Source organism: Anolis sagrei, chromosome 2 (genome assembly GCF_037176765.1).
Source record: "Anolis sagrei isolate rAnoSag1 chromosome 2, rAnoSag1.mat, whole genome shotgun sequence".
Lineage (NCBI taxonomy): Eukaryota > Metazoa > Chordata > Lepidosauria > Squamata > Dactyloidae > Anolis > Anolis sagrei.
The window spans coordinates 220,327,659-220,350,556 of record NC_090022.1 but is presented as its reverse complement, the minus strand read 5'-3'; the positions used below and the strand labels follow the sequence as shown (position 1 = coordinate 220,350,556).

The following is a 22,898-nucleotide window of genomic DNA, read 5'->3' as shown; positions in this document are numbered from 1 at the left end:
TGGGAGGACAGTAGCTTTATAAACAAGCATCTTGGTCTTCCTACGGATGTCCCGATCCTCAAACACTCTCTGCTTCATTCAAAAAAAAAAAAATGCTGCACTTGCAGAGCTCAGGTGGTGTTGTGGGGAGGTTACTGGTCGGAACATGTTCTTTGGGCGCCGAATCTCTGGTTCAACATCTGCCCATCTGCAAGTTGGGTTGGGAAATGCTGGAAGTTTGGAGTTTGGGTCATTTTGGTGTCAAACTGTTTAATACTAAAAACTACAACTTTCCGTTGTTAGATCTTGGACATTTCTCAGTTTTCTGCACTATAACTTGTGGCTTTCTTCTGCAAAATCATAATTTCCATTAGCATTTGAGGAATTATAAGGAATTATGTGGAATATAATGATCCTACAATCTAGGATGGGGAGCAGCTCGATCTTGATAGATACCCAGATTCTGGGTTATTTCCAGTAGGTTAGCATTTTTTTTTATTCCCAGCCATTTATACCAATGAGAGCAACAAAGTGATTTTTTAGCACCTGGTTAAACTTTTAAAGTGCAGCCAGCCAGGGCAACTGGGAATAGGCTTTTTGATAGACAAAGAAGTCCATACAGTTGTGATATCCAAGCCAAATTCTGATCTCTCTGGGAGAAAAGGAATTGCATACAAAAAATTATTCTATCAGCTAACAGAAAGGGATTCTTTTTTCTCCACAATTTGCCCTAGGTCTCGAATCTTGGAAATGGTGCTGTAGATACGATGGCTGTGGTCATTTGAGTTTCAGTTCTTTCTGTCTCTCCAAGTCAGCATCTCAAGAAATGTCTGTTCTTAATTTTTCTCTCCTCTTCTTTGTTTTCCTTTTCATAATTTAGAATTCTCCAGTTCTAATGTTGCCTCCTCTCCACCATCCATGTAATAGAACTCTTGCTGTCATCTTGACGAACATTCACTCTGGTGGAATCATGCATAAAAGCTTGGATACTGTCTTATGACACTGTAACAAAGCAAGAAAACCACTTCTGGGTTTTTACATGGTATACCTTCAACTGCAACTGGGGGCCCTTCCACACAGCCCTATATCCCAAAATATCAAGGCAGAAAATCCCACATTATCTGAGTGTGGACTTGGATAACCCACTTCAAAACAGATATTGTGGAATTTTCTTCCTTGACATTCTGGGATATAGGGCTGTGTGGAAGGGCCCTGGCTTTGTCTCTTAGAGCACTGCTAAGAATGACAAACCAAATATTAACCAGAATTCATACAAATAACCATTGAGTTGATCTTGATTATGTCAATATTGTTATCCTGGTGGGCCTAATTTCCCTAATGGATTAACTTCCATTGGCGTGTATTCTTGAGCAGACTTGGTTTTGTTAATATCTTCTTACCAACCTCAAGTAAGATAGTGAATAAATCCAAACTACTTACTGTTTCCAGAAGAGTGAAATCACCGCTGACCGCTGAAATTATTAAGGGATTGCAGTGTCAGCCCTGATATTAGATACTGTCATACCATCAGACCTGTTGTATTATCTCAGGTCTACAGCATCTAACTGTAGCCTATTTCTCATTTCAAGGTACAAGGGTAACGTGTGATGAAAATCAATTCCAGTGTCAAAATGGCCGCTGCATAACTCTGGTGTGGAGGTGTGATGGAGATGAAGACTGCTCCGATGGCAGTGATGAACTAAATTGCGGTAAGGTCCTGCCTGGGAACTGAAGCACTCTCAGTGTAATCAAGTAGCTCAGTAAATGTTTCACTATACCTCTGACATGCTTTGTCTGAACTTATTTAGCTGATAGCAAGGTATGTAGGGCAAAATGATTGCAAAAATGAGTTTCGGTTTTTACAAGATTATCAAAAGCATCCATCCCTATAAAAAGAGTATAAGAAGGATATTCATAATCAATATTCTTAGGCATCGGGCCACTGGTTTCATGAAAGGCTACCCACAGAGTTCTGGTGTTCAAGACCAATAGTCAGAGTTATGCTTCATTTGTTGTGCTAGATTAACATGAGTTATGATTGAAAGACAATAAATCACAGTGTGCTAAGGAAAAAAGCAGTAACTTGTAGACTGGATTATTTTTTGGTAGGTTTATAAATGTATGTCTACATACTTATAGCATACAGTTTGATGTCTGTGAAATGCATCCGTGCCTCAGCGTTTTTTGGACAATAGTGCCAAGGTCCGCCATTGCTCTAGCTCCTTGTCCAAGGATGGAGGAGGAGATCCAACCTTGCAAAATCCCAAATTATTTTCCTTTCTTTGCAACCAATGCTTCTTCTGCCCTGTCAGCATGAACTCAATTTCATGGAGATCTCACGTTCCTCCCATAGTAATAATACCTTTCCTTTAAAACTGTAGGTAGGAAACATCTTCACTTTGCAAAGCATTAGAATGGACTAAGATGGTATCTCCAAGCAGGGAAGAGCAACTGCCATAAGCCCAGAACTGATTTCCCCTCCTTGAGTCCTCTGAGGGATGCATGGACTACCAAAGTGCAAAAAATAGAACCCTGTGGAAGTTTTTAAAAATAGGTATTGATATTAAGTAGTGCAGAGGGGCTTCAAGCTATATAAAGGATGAACTGCTGTAGTAGGGGCAATTCTTTTTCTTTTTTTGGAGGAGTCAGAAATGAAGCCTGGAAGGGGCTGCATGTTGGCCCAGGATGCATATTACCTATCCTTGTCCTAAAGCAGAGCTTCTCAACCTGTAGGTCCCCAGGTGTTTTGGCCTACAACTCCCAGAAATCTCAGCCAGTTTACCAGCTGTTAGGATTTCTGGGAGTTGAAGGCCAAAACATCTGGGGACCCACAGGTTGAGAACCACTGTCCTAAAGCAAAAGGGTTTCTAAAAAATATGGCCAACTTATAGTACAACTGTGCCACTACTCAATTTGGAGCTTGACGCCATTCCCTTCATGGCCTGACTCTCTGGCCTAGCATTCCTATCAAATTCCATACTTGTCTTTTCTTTCATATTTGTTTGTGTTCAGAAAAAGAAATGTGATTTAAAAGGAAACGGTATGCACTGTTAAACATCTGCTTTGAATTCTAAATCTGGGAACTCTGAAAAGAATGTTGTGATGCAAATTATTTAACTGGGTATGTGGTAAGTCAACTAAACACATGGTTCTATTTGCAAATAGGATATCTCTTTATTTTTCACTGTTTCCCCGCAGTGAAAAAGACCTGTTCTCCATCAGACTTCGTATGCCAGAATGGACAGTGCATACCCAGCAGATGGCATTGTGATGGAGATACTGACTGTGAAGATGGCTCAGATGAACACTCTGAACTATGCTGTGAGTAAGCTTGCCTGATATGCTTCAATACAACCATAGGTTCTTTCAGGTTTTAAAATGGGAACTAACTCAAATACAATTGTACTCTGCACGTCATGTTTCCAGCTGTATGCTGTTCCATACAGAATGTTAAAAACCTGTAATATATGCATTACACTGGCAATTGGGTTAGGGGTAGAGTTGAAAGAGACCCTGAGGGCCAGCCACTCCAATTCCCTGGCACACCATAAATCACCTCAATACATCCAATCTCTATTTACAGTGAAGGAGACTCTACCACACTTCAAGGCAGCATAATGCACTGTATACATCTGTTGCTACTAGGAAGTTCTTCCTAATAAAAAAGGTAAAGGTTTTCCCCTGACATTAAGTCCTGTCATGTCCAACTCTGGGGGTTGGTGCTCATCTCCATTTCTAAGCTGAAGAGCCGGCATTGTCCATTGTGGCCAGCATGACTATATGGAGTGCCATTACCTTCATGCCGGAGCGGTACTTGTTTTCGAACTGCTAGATTGGCAGAAGCTGGGGCTAACAGCTGGAGCTCATGCTGCTCCCCGGATTCGAACCTACAACTTTTCGGTCAGCAAGTTCAGCAGCTCTGTGCTTTAACCCCACTGTGCCAACAGAGGCTCCTAATATTAAAGTGAAATCTCCATTTCTGACTTTACTGCTCTGTGTCCTAATCTCTAGGGCAATCTTCAATATTATGGCTTGTGTAGAGAGCGAACATGTTATTCATTTGGTCTGCCTTCAATTCTCCCACATATTTTAGATTATTTCTTCTGTGTGGAAGAGATATTGTTGTATTAAGTGTTAAACTTTATAAGCAAAACAAAGTTGTAACTAAAGGGTTGGGTTGTACAGGTTAAAAAATGCAGGTCCAGCAGTGCTTACTTAAGTGGCAGTGGTAGCTAGCCACTGCTTTTGGTGCTGCTTCAATTGATGTAACAACTGTGTCCCTTTCTGTGAAAGCAAATGGAATGGACTGTACCTTAAGCTGCAGCAAAAGTCTATGTAGAGCTTTTTCTTGAAAAATATTTTGAAACTACAGGTCAAGCAAAATACAGCAGACTAAGTCCATCTGAAGTGTTTGTTCTTACCGTAAATGTCTTATGACCATAGTGCAAGGTCACCCTTTTTATATAGTGACAGCTAGTGCCTTCAGTGTTAATGGACAGTGAATCTGCTTTTGGTTTTGTCTGTATGTTAAATGAACTGTCCAACTGGATTTCTGTGAGTTTTCCGGGTTATATGGTCATGTTCCAGAAGCATTCTTTCCTGACGTTTCACCTGCATCTATGGCAGACATCTTCAGAAGTTGTGAAGTCTGTTGAAAACTAAGCAAGTGAGGTTTATATATCTGTGGAAGGTCCAGGGTGGGAGAAAGAACTCTTGTCTGCTTGAAGCAAGTGTGATTGTTACAATTGGCCACCTTGGTTAGCATTTAATGACCTTCCATCTTCAAAGCCTAGCTGGTTGCTGCCTGGGGCATCCTTTGTTTGGAGGTGTCCAACGTGTTGAAATCTATATTGATGGTGTGATTCAAATATCAGATAGCTCCTATAATATTGAGGCAAAAACTTGGAGTGGAGTTCTATGAGCTTATGTTCCTCATTTCTGATGTCCCCATCTCCTAGACAAAGTGGATCACAACTTGAGATAGTAATGTCTGTGTAGTAATGCCCTGGAGCTTCCTTCCTAAGAAGTTTATATTATATTAGGTACCTTATAAAGCCATAGAGTCCTGTCAAAGTTTTACTGCTTGACCTTTAGATAGTCTTTTATTGTCTTTTTTACCTATGCCATCCATTTTGTTAACTTTGTTTGAAATCATTGAATTTTCTTATCTTTATTACTTTGTTGTGTGTCGCTCCAAGAATTAAAGGAATAGATGGATGATTCAGAAAAAGTCAAGAACAGTAAAATATAAACATTTAGTAACCTGGCATAATCCACTGCTTCATCCTAAAGGGCATTTGGTTCTAGAGTCTGAATGATTTGCTCAAGTGAACTTTTGAGTTGGCTTAAATATGTAAACATGGCCACAAATGTCAAACAAACAATGCAGCAAATCCATGTAAGATTAAGTTAAGAAATTGTCTCCCTCCAGTGAACTCTCATCAAAGCCTCCCTGAACAAAGTCTCAAATAATACATGAAAGCTGGGGAAGAAATGCTAGGAAGCTCCCTTCTGGGTAGTTAGTTTTCAGATACAGAATAGCAGATAACACTGAGCAAAGTGTTATCTGAACTGGCTTGAATACAAAGCTTAAATCCCCAGGTACAGACCTTGAATCAGTTTCTAAGTGACCTTGTGATCACTTCTCAATAGATACAAGAAAGTGTTCAGTGGGTGAAATCAGCTGTGGTCCTCGATCAAGTCGGTGTATCCCAGTGTCCTGGAGATGTGATGGTGAAAATGACTGTGGTGATGGTACAGATGAAGATGACTGTGGTAAGCTGGAGTCATTCAGGGTGGAAGGGATGCCTTACTCTGGTGTTCTATTTCTTAACCAGTTCTAAATTTGCAGAATGTTGTCATCTACAGGGGAAACGAACAGCCCAAAAGGGAGTACTTTGATGATTGTGCTTTTCCTGCATGGAAGGGGGTTGGGCTAGATAGCCCATGTGGTCTCTTCCAACTCTATTATTCTATGATTCTCATTCTAAAACTCGTACTCTTCTTCCTCGTGTGTTTGCTATACATGAATTATAACACCTGAGTCAGGTTCCAGACTGTACAAGATCAAACACCCAACATTTTAATTAGGCAGAATCTAGCCGCACTAATGCACACTGTATATTGGCCTTAAAATACTACTGTATTTATTTTATTTTATTTTATTTTATTTACCCTATTTATAACTCACCTTTTTCTCAAGGGGGACTCACACCAGCTTACATATGGCAATTATTCAATGCATTAAACACATACATACATTAAGCTTAAAATTAATTGAATTAAACTTAATACATATTAAACAGTTCAAAATTACATTCAATATTAAAATCATGCCATCCAGAAATCATAGCCTAAGGCCATTCCATAGTGAATGCACATGTTCCAATTGCATTATTGCGTTATTCGCTGAAAGCCTGATCTCACAGCCAGGCTTTTACACTCTTTCTGAAGGCTAGGAGGAAGGGGCCAATACAGTGTTGCTAGGGAGGGAGTTCCACAGCCACCACTGAGCCGAGGAGCCACCACTGAGAAGACCCTGTCTTTCATCCCCACCAGTCACACTTACAAAGAATGTGGGGCCAAGAGCAGGGCCTCCCCAGACGATCTTAATCTCTGAGTGGTTCATAGGGGAAGATTATCTATTTATTTATTTATTTAATGCACTTGTAGACCGCCGTTCTCAGCCCTAGGGCGACTCACGGCAGTGTACAACATATAAAAACAAATTACAATATAGGCAATATCACAAACAACAATAACAACATCACTGTCAATAATACAATTACACTAAATCATTCGCGACGTCTCATCGTAGAATCACGTAGATATGTTCAGACAGGTACAGGTTTCTCTTTGGTTGAACTGCATTTCTATAGGCTATACTTTAGCTCATGAATTAAATAGGACTTGGTTAAATTCCTCATTAGTGTTCCTGTGAATGCTGTGAGATGTTTGTTAGGTACATCATCAAAACACTTGGCTCGCACCATATACTTTCCAATGAACATTGAGGACAAGAAATGTAGCCTGCGTCAGCTTTCCCAATGGACTACAATTCCCATCATTCCCAGATGTGAGGTGTCATTCATTAAATTTGGAGAGCACCCATTGAGTGCTGAATCATTAGGAGTATAGTAATGAAATCAGATCTTAGTTACATGACATTCTATCCACATTCCCATTCCAGAGTAGAAATAGTTGTAACTTGAGAAGGAACTATAAGCCTACAGTGAAATGATCTAAATGAGGAGCTTCCTTACCTTAGGCAGCATTTTTCCCATACCTTTCAGTTAGAATCATAACTAATCACCAGTTATTTTTTTAAATGCTGCCTCTATCAAGAATACAGTTGCTGCAGTGCCAAATTCTGAATTTATTTAGACCTTAGTTTATGTGGCAGTTCAGTAATCTCCCAAGCCATAGTTTGTACAGTGTTCAAAGGTGAAGATCAAAGCAATATATTACTGTGCCCTTGGTGTGGAAACAAACCTGATTAGTATAGTATTGCAAACCTGTTCTTGCTTTTCAGCGACTTCCAAAGCAGTAGCACTTGGTAAATCTAATTGCTCTGTCTCTTCCCTTAGCCAATATAACTTGTAGCCCTGAAGAATTCACGTGTGCCAACGGGAGGTGCATCTCAAAAGATTTTGCCTGCAACGGGCAAGAAGACTGCAGTGATGGTAGCGATGAGGCAGGCTGTGCAGCGCCTACTTGTAAAGCAGGGGAGTTCCAGTGTAAAAGTGAAAGCGACAGCTGTATCCCAGTTAACTGGGTGTGTGACAGTGAACCCGACTGTACCGACTGGTCAGATGAATCCCCAGAGCAGTGTGGCCGCCAGCCTGTCCTGACCGTGAAGTGTGGAGAAAGTGAAATGCTGTGCGATTCAGGGGACGAGTGTTTTCACAAGAAGTGGCGTTGCGATGGAGACACAGACTGCAAGGATGGAAGCGATGAGATCAATTGCCGTAAGTTACAGTGAGATATGTTGCCTTCGAAAAGTTGCTCCTCATCCACCAGTAGGCTTAGTTCTTCCATCTTCTCTCCCTCTTCCCAGCATCTCGGACATGTAGGCCTGATCAGTTCAAATGTGAGGATGGCAACTGTATTCATGGGACCAGGCAGTGCAATGGTGTGAGGGACTGCATCGATGGCTCTGATGAAGTCAATTGTCAAACAGGTAATGGAATGGAGTTATTTATTAATTTAAAACTTTTGTATTCTGATCTTCTCTACCTCTGTAGAGGGACTCACACCAGCTAGTTATATACCAATGAAGATTTTGGCTTATGATATGATACTTTAGAGGCCATATTCCATGTTCTGTTTCCTGGAGAAATGACGTAGTTTCTTGGAAGGATGACATCTGGACAAGGGCATTCTTCTTCAGGCTACTAATTACTACTCTTTAGTGTTTCCCTCTGTTTTCCTGGTTGGAGAAAAGTAAATATTCAACAAACCCCAAAATGACATTAATGCCACACAACAAGTGGCATTTTCAGTGGGGAACAGAAATATTCCTTTTAACTTTGTCTCCTATTTTTCTCCATCCTCCAGTTAATCAGTGCAGTGGGCCTGGAAAATTCAGGTGTAGAAGCGGGGAGTGCATAGATTCCAGCAAAGTGTGCAACCAGAAACAGGATTGCAAAGACTGGAGTGATGAACCTCTCAAACAATGCAGTAAGTAATAGGTAAAGCTGACAGGATTGTTGACATCTGTGAGCTGTTCCTCTGCTTGGCTTGGGTCTATTTCATATTTTTCTGATTAGCTGTTGACTCCCATATTTGGGGTGAGTACTTTCGATATTAGTTAATTACATTCTGTATCCATTTTATAACCCACCAATAAAATAATATCCCCACTCAAGCAGTGATATAGAGTTTATTAACGGGGTCACGCTAATATCCCAAAACTGTCTCAAGTCTCACTTTTTTATTTCAGTCATCAGTATAATGTCTTCAGACCCCTAGTGGCACAGTGGGTTGAACTTCCTGACCAAAAGATTGGCATTCAAATGCAGGGAGTAGGGGAGCTCCCGCTGTTAGGCCCAGCTTCTGTCAACCTAGCAGTTCGAAAACATGCAAATACAGGTAGATCAATGGGTACCGTTTCTGTGGGAAGGTAATGACTCTCCATGCAGTCATGCTACCTCCGTGACCTTGGAGGTGTCTATGGTCAACACTGGCTCTTCAGCTTAGAAATAAAGATGAGCACCACCCCCTAGAGGCGGAGACAACTAGGGGAAACCTTTACCTTATAATGTTTCCTTTTGGAAAATATCTGTCAAGCACTCCCAAGTGCATAAAATAAATCTAAAAGACTAAGTGGTAATTCTAATTCTTTCTTCCAGACATCAATGAATGCTTGGTAAACAATGGAGGCTGCTCCCATATCTGCAAAGACTTGGTCATTGGCTATGAATGTGATTGTCCTGCTGGCTTCCAGCTGATAGACAGAAAAACATGTGGAGGTAAGCATGCTGAAGTAGGATTGGAGTCACTGAAGCCTAGCTTTATATTGGAATGTTGTACTAAGTGCCTCTTCTTTTCTAGACATTGATGAATGCCAGAATCCTGGTATCTGCAGTCAAATCTGCATCAACACAAAACTGGGATACAAATGTGAATGTAGCCGTGGCTACCGAATGGATGCTCAAACTGGAGTATGCAAAGCAATTGGTAAGTTACATGAGTGGTATTGTTGTATTGTCCAGATTCTGCTACTAGAAAGCCTTTACCAAGTCTAAACTGGTCACTTTTTAAAGGGCTCCTATAATATCCATCAATTCAAAAATAATCTGAGTTTTAAAAACCTTTTAGACTACAGACCCCCAAATCTCTTCTCCAAGGTGGCCAGGGGATTGTCCTAAAGAGTGATGTTTTTCTATCTTCTGGAAACAAAGCTTGCTTAAATCCAAGAAGTCTTGTTTTCAACTGTGTAATTATAGTAGACTAATGTTTAGCTTTAAGGCTTTGTCTTGTATAATTGTACTGATTTCTTTCAGGAGGGGAACCAAGCCTGCTCTTCACTAATCACTGGAACATCCGGCAGTTTGCTTTAGAAAGACAGGACTACACACAGCTAGTAGGAGGCCTGAGAAATGTTGTTGCTCTGAGCGCTGACATGGTTGAGCGCAAAGTTATCTGGGCTGATGCTGGACGAAATGGTATCTTCAGGTAAATGGACTCTGTTTTGTAATGGGCAGTAGAGCTTCAAAATGTCTTCAGCATCTACATGAAAATTACAAAACCGTGTTGATCACCAATTATTCCTTTAACATATAGCTCATGCCTTGTACGCTATCGTATTTCTTAACCCAAGCAAGTATGGTTAATCAAAAGTCTATCCTAGTTTGTGCCTGGTGTTGTCTACGTGGTGTTGTACAGACACAGGAGACCTCTCTACCTGTACTACACAAGGTAGAGAACATACCACTTACATTTTTTCTTGGACCTACAGAAGAAGTGGCTGGTATTTTAGTGATTGGGAAGCATGCTCCCAATCACTAAAATGATGTAGTTATCACAGTCTGCTAACAACTAACAGTCAGTACTCTTGACCATGGCCCTGATAGTGACACTGACAGTGTTTATAGTCCATTAAATTGGTATTCTGCATTGTGCTGACCTTCAGGACTGCTTTCCAAAGCATCACTAAAATGAAATACTAACAGTGGTTAACACTACTTTATTCCCAACTGCTGTTCTATCTGCCAAGTATCATTACTGCTGTTTGTGCCCCTCAACCCTGTGAATGTGGAAGGATATGCTTGTCAAAACTTGCTAAAAGTCAAACTTTGATGGTCATAATATTGTCTTAGAAGTATGGGTGTTGAACATTATCTGAAACTAAGCTTCTAGATAGGATGTATGGTGCACTTTATGTGGATGAATTACACTTCTTACCATCCTTAGCTATTGTTGTCTAGGATTGATAGAAGTTGCAGAGCAGAAACATTTGTAGTGCTTCAAGTTTCCCACTACTTCCTATTCTAGACAAATTTGAGTCCAGGATTAACTCTTAACCATAATTTGCATGTTTTAATGTCTATACAGTATACTTTTAAAAATTGAATGTGTATCTACTTGAGACAACATTTAATGAATCTTTCTTCCTAGTGCCTTACTTACTTCTAGTAACAGCCCAGGACGGCATTTGCAGATTGTAGAAAATGTCCAGAGTCCTGCAGGAATTGCTGTTGACTGGATTTATGAGAACATCTACTGGACTGATTCTTCTCTTAAGTCCATATCTGTGGCTACTCTTAATGGTACTAAGTGGAAGGTCCTATTTAACACTAACTTAACAGAGCCAGCCTCAATTGCTGTGGATCCACTTTCTGGGTAAGGACATATATGCATGTGTTCATGCACAGAAGTGTCTTTTAAGTGTCTTCGTGTTGAGGTAGCATGACTAAAGGGTATTCCTGAAGGGTATCCAGTGCTGCAATCAGAGCCTTTTGATACCACTTTAAGTAACATGGTTCTGTGGCATTCTGGATATGTAGTTTGGTGAGGCAATGAGAATTCTCCACTTTACTTGAACTGTATCACTAGAGTTCTGTAACTTCCAAAGCCCTATATCCCTTAATATCAAGGCAGAAAATCCCACAATATGTGCTTTGAACTGGGTTATTTGAGTCCACACTGCCATATCTCCCAGTTCAAAGCAGAAAATGTGGGATTTTCTGCCTTGATATTCTGAGATATAGGGATGTGTAAAAGGGCCCTAGTTCATGAAAGTGCAAACCCTTGTTTTCCATATGATGAAGCTGTGGCGGTTGCAGTGGCACCAAAGTGTTTTAACTTAGTAGTATGGATATATGTACCTGGAATTAGATCAGCATTGGCAGCACCAAAAGGCTAAACCCATATATTGACAATTGTTGAAAGAGCTGCCTCTTGGAAACAGCTGAGGATTGCACAGCCTAGCAATCCTAGAACAAGACATTCTTGCTAAACAGCAGCTCCAGTATTGCCATTGGCTATGCAGGCTAAGTTTTTTTGGAAGTTGCAGTCCAACAACAGCTGGAGGGCCACAGTTGTCCAGCTTTCTTAGAGGGAAAGCCTGGAATAGCAAAGCCATGAAATAAGTGTTGACCAAAAATGCATAGGTAGAATTTACTCCAGGAAGAATTGCTAGTAACCAATGTCTGGAAAATTGCCAGTGTTTGTGGCATACACCATGTGAGTATTTTAGCAATAGTGTGAGGCAGAGAACACCCCACTATTCATGAAGCTATAATAAAGAAGATCTGACCTTCATGGAATAAACTTGTTCAAAGAGCACTTGGGGCACCTAATGGCCATTCCATGTTCAAGCATTTTTTCATCAGAAGGGAACCCAAAATCAAACAGCAGGGCTGAAAAATCAAAAGCAGTAAGAAACATGTATTGAATGAGGAAAGCAAGTAGACTTGTGACAGCTCTTACCTGGTTTCTCTTACAGCTTCATGTATTGGTCTGATTGGGGTGAACCAGCCAAAATTGAAAAAGCAGGGATGAATGGACTTGACAGGCAGCAACTTGTAACAACAGATATTGAGAAGCCCAGTGGAATTGCACTAGGTATGTTCGATTTTTTTATACTACATTGAAGTCCCTTACTTAAGGAATTCTTAATCTTTTGGATTTAATTGAGACGATGCCTTAAAGAAATGAAAGAACTTCTACAATGAGGCAAGTGAAGATAAGACCAATCATTTCCCATCACTGAGCCATCCACTTCCCAGCTTTGGTGTGTTTAGCATGCTTCCATCATGGTTCTTAGACTCCTCCTACACTGCCCTACGAGGGGTCTGAGAACCATGATGGAAGCATGCTAAACACACCAAAGCTGGGAAGTGGCTTGCTCAGCAATGGGAGGGAAATGATTGACCTTATCTTGAGTTCTCTCATTGTATAAGTGCTTTCATATCCTTAAGGTATCATCTCAATTGAATTCCCAGCTTTGGCGTGTTTAGCATGCTTCCATCATGGTTCTCAGACCCCTTCTACACTGCCCTACAAGGGGTGTTCATTAAAGATTTCCCCTGACCCACTTCCTATGGACTGAGAGCAATGAAACTTGGCACAGTTATTAGGCCTTCTCTACATAGGTGCCACCTAGGGACACACACTTCTCCCATCTTTTTAAGCAACTGTGAACACCTCTCTTGTAGAAGTGAAGAGGTTGCTCCAAATTCACGTTGTGACTTCGGAAATCAGAGTCTCATCATCTCAAAAATGCTTGCCCTTCAAAAATAACTAATTTTGTAAAGAGGTGAAAGTCCGATGGTACAAGGTCGGGGGGATGAGGGGGATACAGTAGAATTTCAAAGCCACAGGAGCATACTTCCATTTGGGCAAGGTGCGAGTCATGAACTGGTGCATTGTCTTGCAGAAAGTGGACACCTTTGGTGAGCATGCCATGTCTCTTGGTTTTGATGGCCTGCCGCAATTTCTGCAGCAATGAAGCTTAGTATGCCCCAGTGATCATGGTACCCTTTGCTAGGAAATCCATCAATATTACTCCATGCTGGTCCCAAATTACTGTGAGCATAATTTTGCCTGCTGAGAGTTGGGCACATGCTTTCTTTGGAGGCAGTGAGTCATGATGCTTCTATTGCATCAACTGGACTTTAGTCTCAGGATCATAGTGATGGGCCCAGCTTTCATCCTGTGTGATCAGTCTGCTGAAAAAGTCCTCCTGGTTTCCATGGCACATTGTCAATAGAGCCTGAGAGCATTCGACTCATTCCTGCTTCTGCAAAGGTGTGAGCAGCCGGGGGACCCAGTTAGCAGATACCTTATGCATGTGAAGATGGTCTTGGATGATTTTTTCCACAGACCCCACACAAATCTTGACTTTTTGGTCTAGGTGGTGAATGGTTATGCAGTGATTTTTCAAAATGGCAACCTCCACTTGCTGGATGGTGTGTTCATCAATAGCAGAGTGAGGTCACCCTGGAATTGGAGCTGTTTGCACCAAAGTCTGGCCACATTTGAATTGACAATGATTCTATGATTCTATGATTCTATTATTCTATGAAAATGTCCTTTACTACCTCATATGATGGGGAATTGTCCCCATAAGGCTCTTTCATCTCATTAAACGTCTCCTTTGGTGTGCGGCCTTTCAAGTAAAGGAACTTGGTGACTGCTCTGTATTCCTCTGGGTCCATTATCAAACCTCACACCACTTCAGCACCTGTACAGTCCAGACTATTATCAGTTCTGAGTTGTAAATTGGCATGTAACCTATTGAGGCTTCCATCATTACACATATGCAGTTTCAGCATCCTGTGATAAATAGAAGTGGGTCAGGGGAAATATTTAATGAACGCCCCTCGTATATCCGAAGATCTGATCCCAGATTATCTGATTTAAAATGGGTTATATGAGTCTCCACTTCCAGATAATCTGGGATAAGAAAATAATCTGAGATCAGATCCTGTGGAAGGGGGCTAAGTATTCCTTGCCATGTGTTTCTGGTGATGCTGGTTTTGCTTTGATTCTGTTTTCTTCTGGCTTTCATTGCCCATTACATAGCCAAGGATGCTGTTTTAGAGATTGTCCAGACTTCCAGGCAATAAAGTACAATAAAGGAAAACTGCATGCTCTTGCCAAGACTTCATTCAAATTTAATTGTATTAATATCTCTTTCTAGATCTGGTGAAGAATCGTCTCTATTGGGTTGATGCTAAGCTCCATAAGCTTTCCAGTGTGGATTTGAATGGCCAAGATCGCAGAATTATATTGCATTCTCATGAGTTCCTTGCTCATCCTCTTGGTTTGACAATATTTGAGGTAAGGATTAAAACTCCCAGTTGGAAAGAGGGGGAGAGGGGTTGTTGTTCCTAGTGTTCTTCTTACTGTAGAACCGGATTTTAGAAAGCTATCCTTTAAAAATGTCCTAATTTCTTGAGTTATTATAACAAAATTCGTTATTGGAAAAAGGGTATTGACAGTTAACTTGTTATTTCCTAATTAAAATCTTTACTCTGATGGGTAGGCCTGACCAAACAACTGAATAGTTACAGCAGCTTGTTGAGACTTACTATCCTGATACGACTGAATCCAATTTTAATCATTTGCTCCTTGGTATTTTGTTAGCATGTCCAAGAATAATGCTGCACTCTGAAATGATATTACCTTGATTCCTAGGATACTGTCTATTGGACCGATGGGGTAAATGAAGCAATATACACTGCAAATAAGTTCACAGGAGCGGATCTGGAGACAGTAGTAAATAACCTGTATGATGCTCGGGGCATCATTGTGTTTCATGAACTTGTACAACCATCAGGTAAGGGCTAGATGGCCATGTGAGTCAGAACCATCTTCAGATTGAATGATATAGTTGAGGGGAAGTATATTGCCTAAACTAAGGATGGTCAAATTTCATGTCTCTGGGGGCTTTTTTAAAACTAGAACCAGTAAAAATTGTTTAAAAATTGATTTAAAATTAATTGTTTCTATTGATATGTTTTAATTCCATGTTTTAATGTTAAATGATGTCATTTTTTATGATTTAATTGATAATTGTATGTTATAATGTTATTATTGTTATGTTAGGTCTTAAACAATGTGTTTGTGTATTACTTAATACACAATTTTATTTTGCTAAAATATATCATGTGCGCAAGTAATTGTATTGCTGCTGTTTTAAAACAATTCAGAATAATTTAGAATCATAGGTTATATTGATAGTGTCATTCCACTGTTTTATAAAATTGTTGTCATTATCATGGAATGGAGAGTATTTTCCTCTCATCCTGTGCACCCTTGATCTGCTCCAAAGGACTAAAAAAAACTATTTCATTTTTGGGGAGGGGGCACAATAAGCAAGGAGGAGAAGATCCCATTCTGCTACCAAACTTCCAGCAGCACAGTGTTGGGTTTAAGACTGCATTCCTTGTAGATCTGTCTATCAGAACATCCAGCTTTTTGCTTACCACAAGCCTAAAGACCCTAAAGAAACTAAACATCTGGAATCTTGCATTTTCCAGATTATCTAATTTGGCATCCTATTCTTGGGTGGTTGTAGGTTTTTTCGGGCTGTATGGCCATGTTCTAGAAGCATTCTCTCCTGACTTGCCTGCATCTGTAGCAGGTATCCATTCTCGCCTGCATCTGTAGCAGGTATCCTCAGAGGTTGTGACCTCACAACCTCCAAGGATGCCTGCCACAGATGCAGGCGAAAAGTCAGGAAAGAATGCTTCTAAGAACATGGCCTTACAACCTGAAAAACCTACAACAACCCAGTGATTCCAACCATGAAAGCCTTCAACAATACATCCCTTTCTTGGTCTGTATAACCTTGCAGGTGGGTTACAGATGTTGGCAAGTGCCAAGGTGTCATTCAGGATCCTACAGTAGGTTGATGGAGGGAGGGGAGAGCCCCTTTTCTGGCCAACACATGTTGCTTTTTGCTGCTCCTAGGAAGATCTTCAAGAACAGATCTGAGCTAGGAGGTTAAAGAGGAAAAAACACTGGGGACATCCTTGGCAGCAATAACTTTGCCTGGCAAATGGACCATAGATTGTCTGTGACAGGCCAATTCCCAAGGCTAAGTTAACATGTTTCAAAATGTCTCCCTTCAGGCAACAACTGGTGCGAAGAAGACAACATGAAGAATGGAGGCTGTGAATATCTGTGCCTGCCTGCTCCCAAGATAAATGACCGTTCCCCAAAATATACTTGTGTCTGCCCAGATGGAGATACATTGCAAAGTAACGGCTTGAGATGCAGAGGTACCACTTGTATGCTTTCTGATATACTGAAAAGCAAGCTCAAGAGTCTATGCCTTGCCATCCCATGCAAAAACACATCTTGCTATGTTTGGGTGTTATCATTAAACAGCATTCTGATTGCCTGGCTTCTCCATATCCATGGACATCATATGCTTTAAGTGGACATACATGCAGGCCAAATATCGGTCTGATCTAATTACTAGCAGTATTTATCAATGAAATAAACCATAAAAGAATACTGCCCCTGCCATGAACTTGCTCGTTCACATTTGATGAATGGCTACCTCTGCCTTATCTCCCCATTTGGAGAATAAAGTAATCTTAATCTAAATGGGACAGTCATCATTCTATATAAATAAAAATGTAATGTTTGCTTGTGGGATTAACATAACTCAAAAACCACTGGCCGAATTGACACCAAATTTGGACACACTACAGCTATCAGGCCAACGAGTGACCATCACTCATAAAAACACTGAAAAACACAACAGAAGGACTTAAAAGGCCAAAAAATAAAAAACACATTACAATGCATGCGCAAAACCACATATATACACATATGCACAAATATATACACGCACAAAACTGGGTCACAGCAATTAGTGTTGGGTACCCTATTAATCAGTGAATTTCTTTGTCCTAGACTCCAGCTCTTTCTTTTCAAAGTATATTTGACTCCCCTTTTTACTTAAAATACCAAATCTTAAGGAGCGAAGATAAGATTATCAGAGCCTGCATATTTTCCAACCATCTCAGAACTTATTTAATGGCATCCTTAACCTTAGACTGCAGCTTCATAGCACAGTAAATCAAACATCTTGGAAGCAAATCTAAGTAGACATGCATGTCCATGCTCATTTGCTGTGGGTGTTGCTACCTTCCACAAAGCAAGAACCCTGGTTCATCCAGAGCTTCAAAATGATTGATCTATAATTTCAGGTACAGGAACTGATGTGGCTAACACTGAGACAAAAGAGAGCAGCAGAGCAGAAAAACCACCTGGACCACTTTCTGGAGGTATTGGTCCTAAGGCCATGGCAGGGGTACAATTTGTTGGTGTAGCTGGAATAAGTTAATATACGACTCAGGCATCTGAAGCAGGGGTGGGTGTGGCTTTTCTTTCCCTAATTCAAGGAACAGTGGGCTAATTAGCATTTCATGCGATACCTGAAGGTTCTTGAGTTCTAAAGCAACAATGAATAGTCAGGAGAAGGACTTCATATGGACCGCTAAGTGTGCCATAATGACATAGTACAACCGTTATTATTTATATTAGTTGTTTGAAGCAGCGATCATTCTCTTACACTTTTATTGCAATTAATACAAAACAAGAGCTTCAGCAACTAGTGGTTGAAAAGCTTGCATCAGAGTCCTGTGGGGAGATACGTCCTAACTTCCCGCTGACATGTAGTCATCACTCTATAGCAGATGTTCCCAACCTGTGGGTCCCCAGGTGTTTTGGCCTACAACTCCCAGAAATCCCAGCCAGTTTACCAGCTGTTAGGATTTCTGGGAGTTGAAGGCCAAAACACCTGGGGACCCACAGATTGAGAACCACTGGTCTAGGCAAACACATTATGTTCCAATAATTTGTAAGCACCACCACAAAGAATGCCTGCTCCTTGGGCCCATGCGTTTGATTTCTGGTGTTATGGGGACATGGAGTAGAGCCTCAGAAGAATACCTACCTGATTGGGCAGTTTGTTATGATTGGAAGCAGTTTTTAAGATACTCAAGTCAAACCATTGGGGACTGGAAAGGTCAGGAAGTACTTTGAGCCCAGCAACAATTGGTAACCAGTGCAAATAACGCAAAAACTTCAGTAAGTCAAGAACAGAAACACCAGAAAGGTACTTAGCATATCTGAATATAATTCCCAGCACTGTACTGCCTTCAGTAGCAGTATCCTAGAGCTAATTGTAGCTATGACTCATTTCTCAAAAAAAAAAATGCTCCTGGCCTATAGTGGGTGTTTGTAGCCATCCAAGAATAAGGTGGACCTCAGAAGCACCCATTAAGCTGTAACTGTGACCCTTAATAGATGCATAACCCTGTCATACAGGATGAACACTTCTCTGTTGATTTACCAGAATCCCCAGCTCATGTCCTGTCTCTGGATTACATGTTCGTCCCCTGACAATGTCAACTGTGTTGTGTACTCTTCATTTGGTAACTTGGTTTTACAAAGTTGCCCCATTCCTACTGTAAACTGTAAAGTTTCTATTCTGATGGTAGTACATGGCATTGCTTTACTAGTGTAATAATGGGACTGGCATACCGTAATACATTACAGTCTGTTTTGTAGGTGCTAGTGGGTTTGCTGCTTGGTTAGCTGATCTGCCGTCTGCTTCTGCCTTCTCTAGAGTATATATTATTTAGGCAAAACTGTACTCTGTATGTCACAGCCATTTAACATTTGCTCAGGGTGTACTTGGAAGTACATGGAAATTGTTTTTAAGCTATATTTTTTTTCTCCATAGGACAAAATCAGAGCAGCCTAGTGACAGAAGAGCTGTCTTATTCTCGAAGTTCTTCAGCAGCATGGGCAATTCTTCCTGTATGTAAGTATTTCCAGTGTGCCACCCTTTTGCTGGGGAAAATAGCACAATTAAACCTTTACTCAGAAGGCTGTTCATATGCATGAGTTAATATTTTAGATGGATAAAAGGTGTCTTCTTTTTTCTAGTATTTTTGGCAATGGTAGCAGCAGGCAGCTATTTCATGTGGCGCAACTGGCAACACAAAAATATGAAAAGCATGAATTTTGACAATCCAGTATACTTGAAAACAACAGAAGAAGACCTTGCTATAGATATCGGAAGACACAGCAGTTCAGTGGGACATACATATCCAGCAGTAAGTGAACACTTCATGACTATGGGTAACTTCTAGCAAATGCCAGTAAAGCTCTACTTCTACCTCTATATCATGTCTAAAATTTTAGAAACATATAGGAAGCCATAGACTGGTTTTTATGCTTTACAGCAGGCTTTACAGCAGGCAATATAATATGTTTCAGGATCTTCAGGGAACCTAGTGAAGTTTCAGATCCCAAAATACCTTCTGTACATTAACAATAACAGTATAGAAATGCCCACTAGTTTTTGTTTTGTTTTGTTGTGTGTGTGTGAGTGTGTGTGTGTGTGTGTGAGAGAGAGAGGAGCTACTTGAGAAACTGCAAGTTGCTTCTGGTGTGAGAGAATTCGCCGTCTGCAAAGACGTTGCCCAGGGGATACCTGAATGTTTTGATGTTTTTACCATCCTCGTGGGAGGCTTTTCTCATGTCCCCACATGGAGAGCTGGAGCTTGCAGAGGGAGCTCCTCCATGTTCTCCCAGGATTCGAACCTCTGACCTGTCGGTCTTCAGTCCTGCCGGCCTATTGTGCCACTAGTACAAAAGGCCTAGATCTGTTTGAGGTTAATTTTAGCAGCCACCATAAAAATATCTTAACCATAGTGGTTTGAGCTTTGAACTACAACTCTGAAGACCATAGTTCAATTTCCCTCTTGTCCATGATGGAAATCCCTGATCTTGGGGAGGCCACGCATTCTCAGCCCCTATGACGCATTCACCTTAGGGTCACCATATGTCCAAAACAACTTGAAGACCCACAACAACAATAAGCAGCTATTTATTAGTAGGACCTTTCTTTTGTGGGTGAAAAAAGGGAAACTGAATAAATAGTTTGTATTAATGCTGGCAGACAAAATAAAAGGGAAAAACTGCAAGATTAATTGGTTTGGATTACATTGTCACTATGATGAATGTTTTTCTCTCTCTTCTAAACAGATATCAGTTGTAAGCACAGATGACGATCTATCTTGAGGACTCTAGCAAACCCCTTTTTAATCTACTTGTGTTCTATACTTTTTGGATGGTGGCCAGACCAGTGGCTGAACACTTTCCTTCCCATCCTGGAAGAATGAAGACACACGTGGAACAAGTTCACAAAAAACATTTTCATACAAAGTTGTAAACATCTGCCTACAACAATTCAGCTTTTAATAGTTACCGGTTACCTGCAACCCTTTAATAAGTATTGCTACCACTGGCCATGTATAAAGCACTTTCCAAAAAGCCATATTGAGGTAATAAGTGCTACACAAGTACTACCTGTAAATAATTGTACAGGCCCAATTGTAAATCTTCCTGAACATAGTCTATTAAGCACTTTGGAAAAAAACATTTCAATGTAAATTATTGTATAATCTTTTTTTTTTTTTCAATGGTTGGGCAATGGCAATAGGAGAAAACGGGTTACTCAGATTAATTGCCAAAAATTTGTAAAACTTTAACTTTTGTATGAATTGTGAATTTGTCCTCCATGAACCACCTACAGGGGTGTGCAGAGGACAACTGCTCTGTATCAGAAACCACTGTACATTTCAACACTGAAATTAAATTAAAGAGAAGCAAATCTATGGATATGATTGACTCTCTGTAAGATTATACTGACATACTTGAACATTACTATGACTGTCAGGAAACATTTACCTTGTTCCCAATGTCATGGCAACAGTGTCTGGAGCATCCTGAGTACAGGTTTTGCACTTATTATATAGCCTAGATAGATAGATAGAGATAAAGGTTTTCCCCTGGCATTAAGTCCAATTGTGTCCAACTCCGGAGGTTGGTGCTCATCTCCATTTTAAAGCCAAAGAGCCGGCATTGTCCATAGACACTTCCAAGATCATGTGGCCAGCATGACTGCATGAAGCGACTTTACCTTCCCACTGGAGCAGTACCTATTGATCTACTCACATTTGCATGTTTTCAAACTGCTAGGTCGACAGGAGCTGGGGCTAACCAGGGGCTCCAGATAGTTACGAGGGTTGAATGAAAAGTAATGCCTCCACCTTCCTAACTCCTCAACAGATGGCAGTACTGATATGCGGCAGGTACTGGCTTGTTCAGTAGACTCTCCTCTACAGTTCCATTTGGAAGGCAGTCTTAGCATTGAACAGTTGTGTTGTTAAAGTGTGAAGTATGGAACCCTGCGCAGACGGTTGGTCAATGCAACTTAAGCAACGTGCAGTCATTGAATTCTTAACAGCAGAAGGTGTCACCCCAAAAGAAATTCATCAGAGAATGCAAGCTGTTTATGGTGATTGTGTTGATGTGAGTACTGTGTGTCATTGGGCAAATAAGTTTAAAGATGTTGAGATGGGAACATCTAACTTGCGTGACAAACAAAGAGGTGGACATCCTGTAACAGCAACCACCGAGTTTCACAAGCAAAAGGTTGACAGATTGATTCAGGAGGATCGTCATATCGCTCAGAGAAATTTCAAGCATAATCGGCATTTCACAAGAACATGTGGGTCACATTATTGCTTTGCTTGGCTATCGGAAGATCTGTGCATGATGGGTACCCAGGATACTGACGCCTAAAATGAAAGCGCACAGACTTCTTCCATGACGGCTTCAGAAAACTTGTTCATCATTGGCAGAAATGTATCCAATTGCCTGGTGATAATGTGGAAAAGTGAATAGTGGTAGTTAAAGATTATTTCTAAGTTTGATTTATTAAAATATTCCCATCCAAACCCAAGTAACAAAGGTGGAGGCATTACTTTTCATTCAACCCAGGTAGGTAGGTAGGTAGGTAGGTAGGTAGATGATAGATAGATAGATAGATAGATAGATAGATAGATAGATAGATAGATGTCTATCTGTATCTGTATCTCCACCTGGCTTTTTGTACAATGTAACAAATAGAAAAACTTTATATTAAATAATGCATATGTCAGGACTAGACAAACCTGTATCTAGCAGAAGTAGTGATCTTCAAGCAACTGGAGTCTGCTTTGTGGTGGAACCCATATGAGAACATTGTATATTACAAATCATAAGAATTGGCTTAGTCCATGTCTATCAGTATAATGTGGGAAGCAGAGCCATATGTCAAGCTCTAACCTATTACTTCCAAGTTTTCCATCCACACTGCAGCTGTGGCTTCTGATTTCAGCACTGCAGGAAAAAGGAGAGCTATCACAGGCTTGACTTCGGTTGGTGTGAGTGGTCCCTCCTCCAACGCAAACAGCAACTGTTCTTGTGTCAGGGTTTTTTGTTTTGTTTTTTTCAAAATTATTGTGAGCAATCACTTATCTGGTGGCTGACATTTTGATTATTAGCCCCTCTGCCCTTTGCTAGCCTAATATTGAATGGTAAACAGTTGATGGGCT

General features: G+C 40.6%; 1 protein-coding gene across 2 annotated transcripts in view; it reads left to right on the top strand.

Annotated features, from left to right (window-relative positions):
* VLDLR (very low density lipoprotein receptor) overlaps nt 1-21,138 on the top strand; it is a 31,045-nt gene extending 9,907 nt beyond the window's left edge. The window contains exons 2-19 of one of the 2 annotated variants that reach the window (XM_060762264.2): nt 1,569-1,688; nt 3,178-3,300; nt 5,632-5,754; nt 7,566-7,946; nt 8,036-8,158; nt 8,536-8,658; nt 9,330-9,449; nt 9,532-9,657; nt 9,984-10,155; nt 11,098-11,322; nt 12,428-12,546; nt 14,627-14,766; nt 15,124-15,265; nt 16,563-16,712; nt 17,652-17,729; nt 19,193-19,273; nt 19,399-19,568; nt 20,503-21,138. In XM_060762264.2, the coding sequence (XP_060618247.2) occupies nt 1,569-1,688; nt 3,178-3,300; nt 5,632-5,754; nt 7,566-7,946; nt 8,036-8,158; nt 8,536-8,658; nt 9,330-9,449; nt 9,532-9,657; nt 9,984-10,155; nt 11,098-11,322; nt 12,428-12,546; nt 14,627-14,766; nt 15,124-15,265; nt 16,563-16,712; nt 17,652-17,729; nt 19,193-19,273; nt 19,399-19,568; nt 20,503-20,538 (2,552 nt within the window). In that variant the 3' untranslated portion in view covers nt 20,539-21,138. The remainder of the gene's footprint in view (nt 1-1,568; nt 1,689-3,177; nt 3,301-5,631; nt 5,755-7,565; nt 7,947-8,035; nt 8,159-8,535; nt 8,659-9,329; nt 9,450-9,531; nt 9,658-9,983; nt 10,156-11,097; nt 11,323-12,427; nt 12,547-14,626; nt 14,767-15,123; nt 15,266-16,562; nt 16,713-17,651; nt 17,730-19,192; nt 19,274-19,398; nt 19,569-20,502) is intronic. The other variant, XM_060762265.2, reaches the window with a different exon arrangement.
* The last annotated feature ends 1,760 nt before the right edge of the window (nt 21,139-22,898 follow it).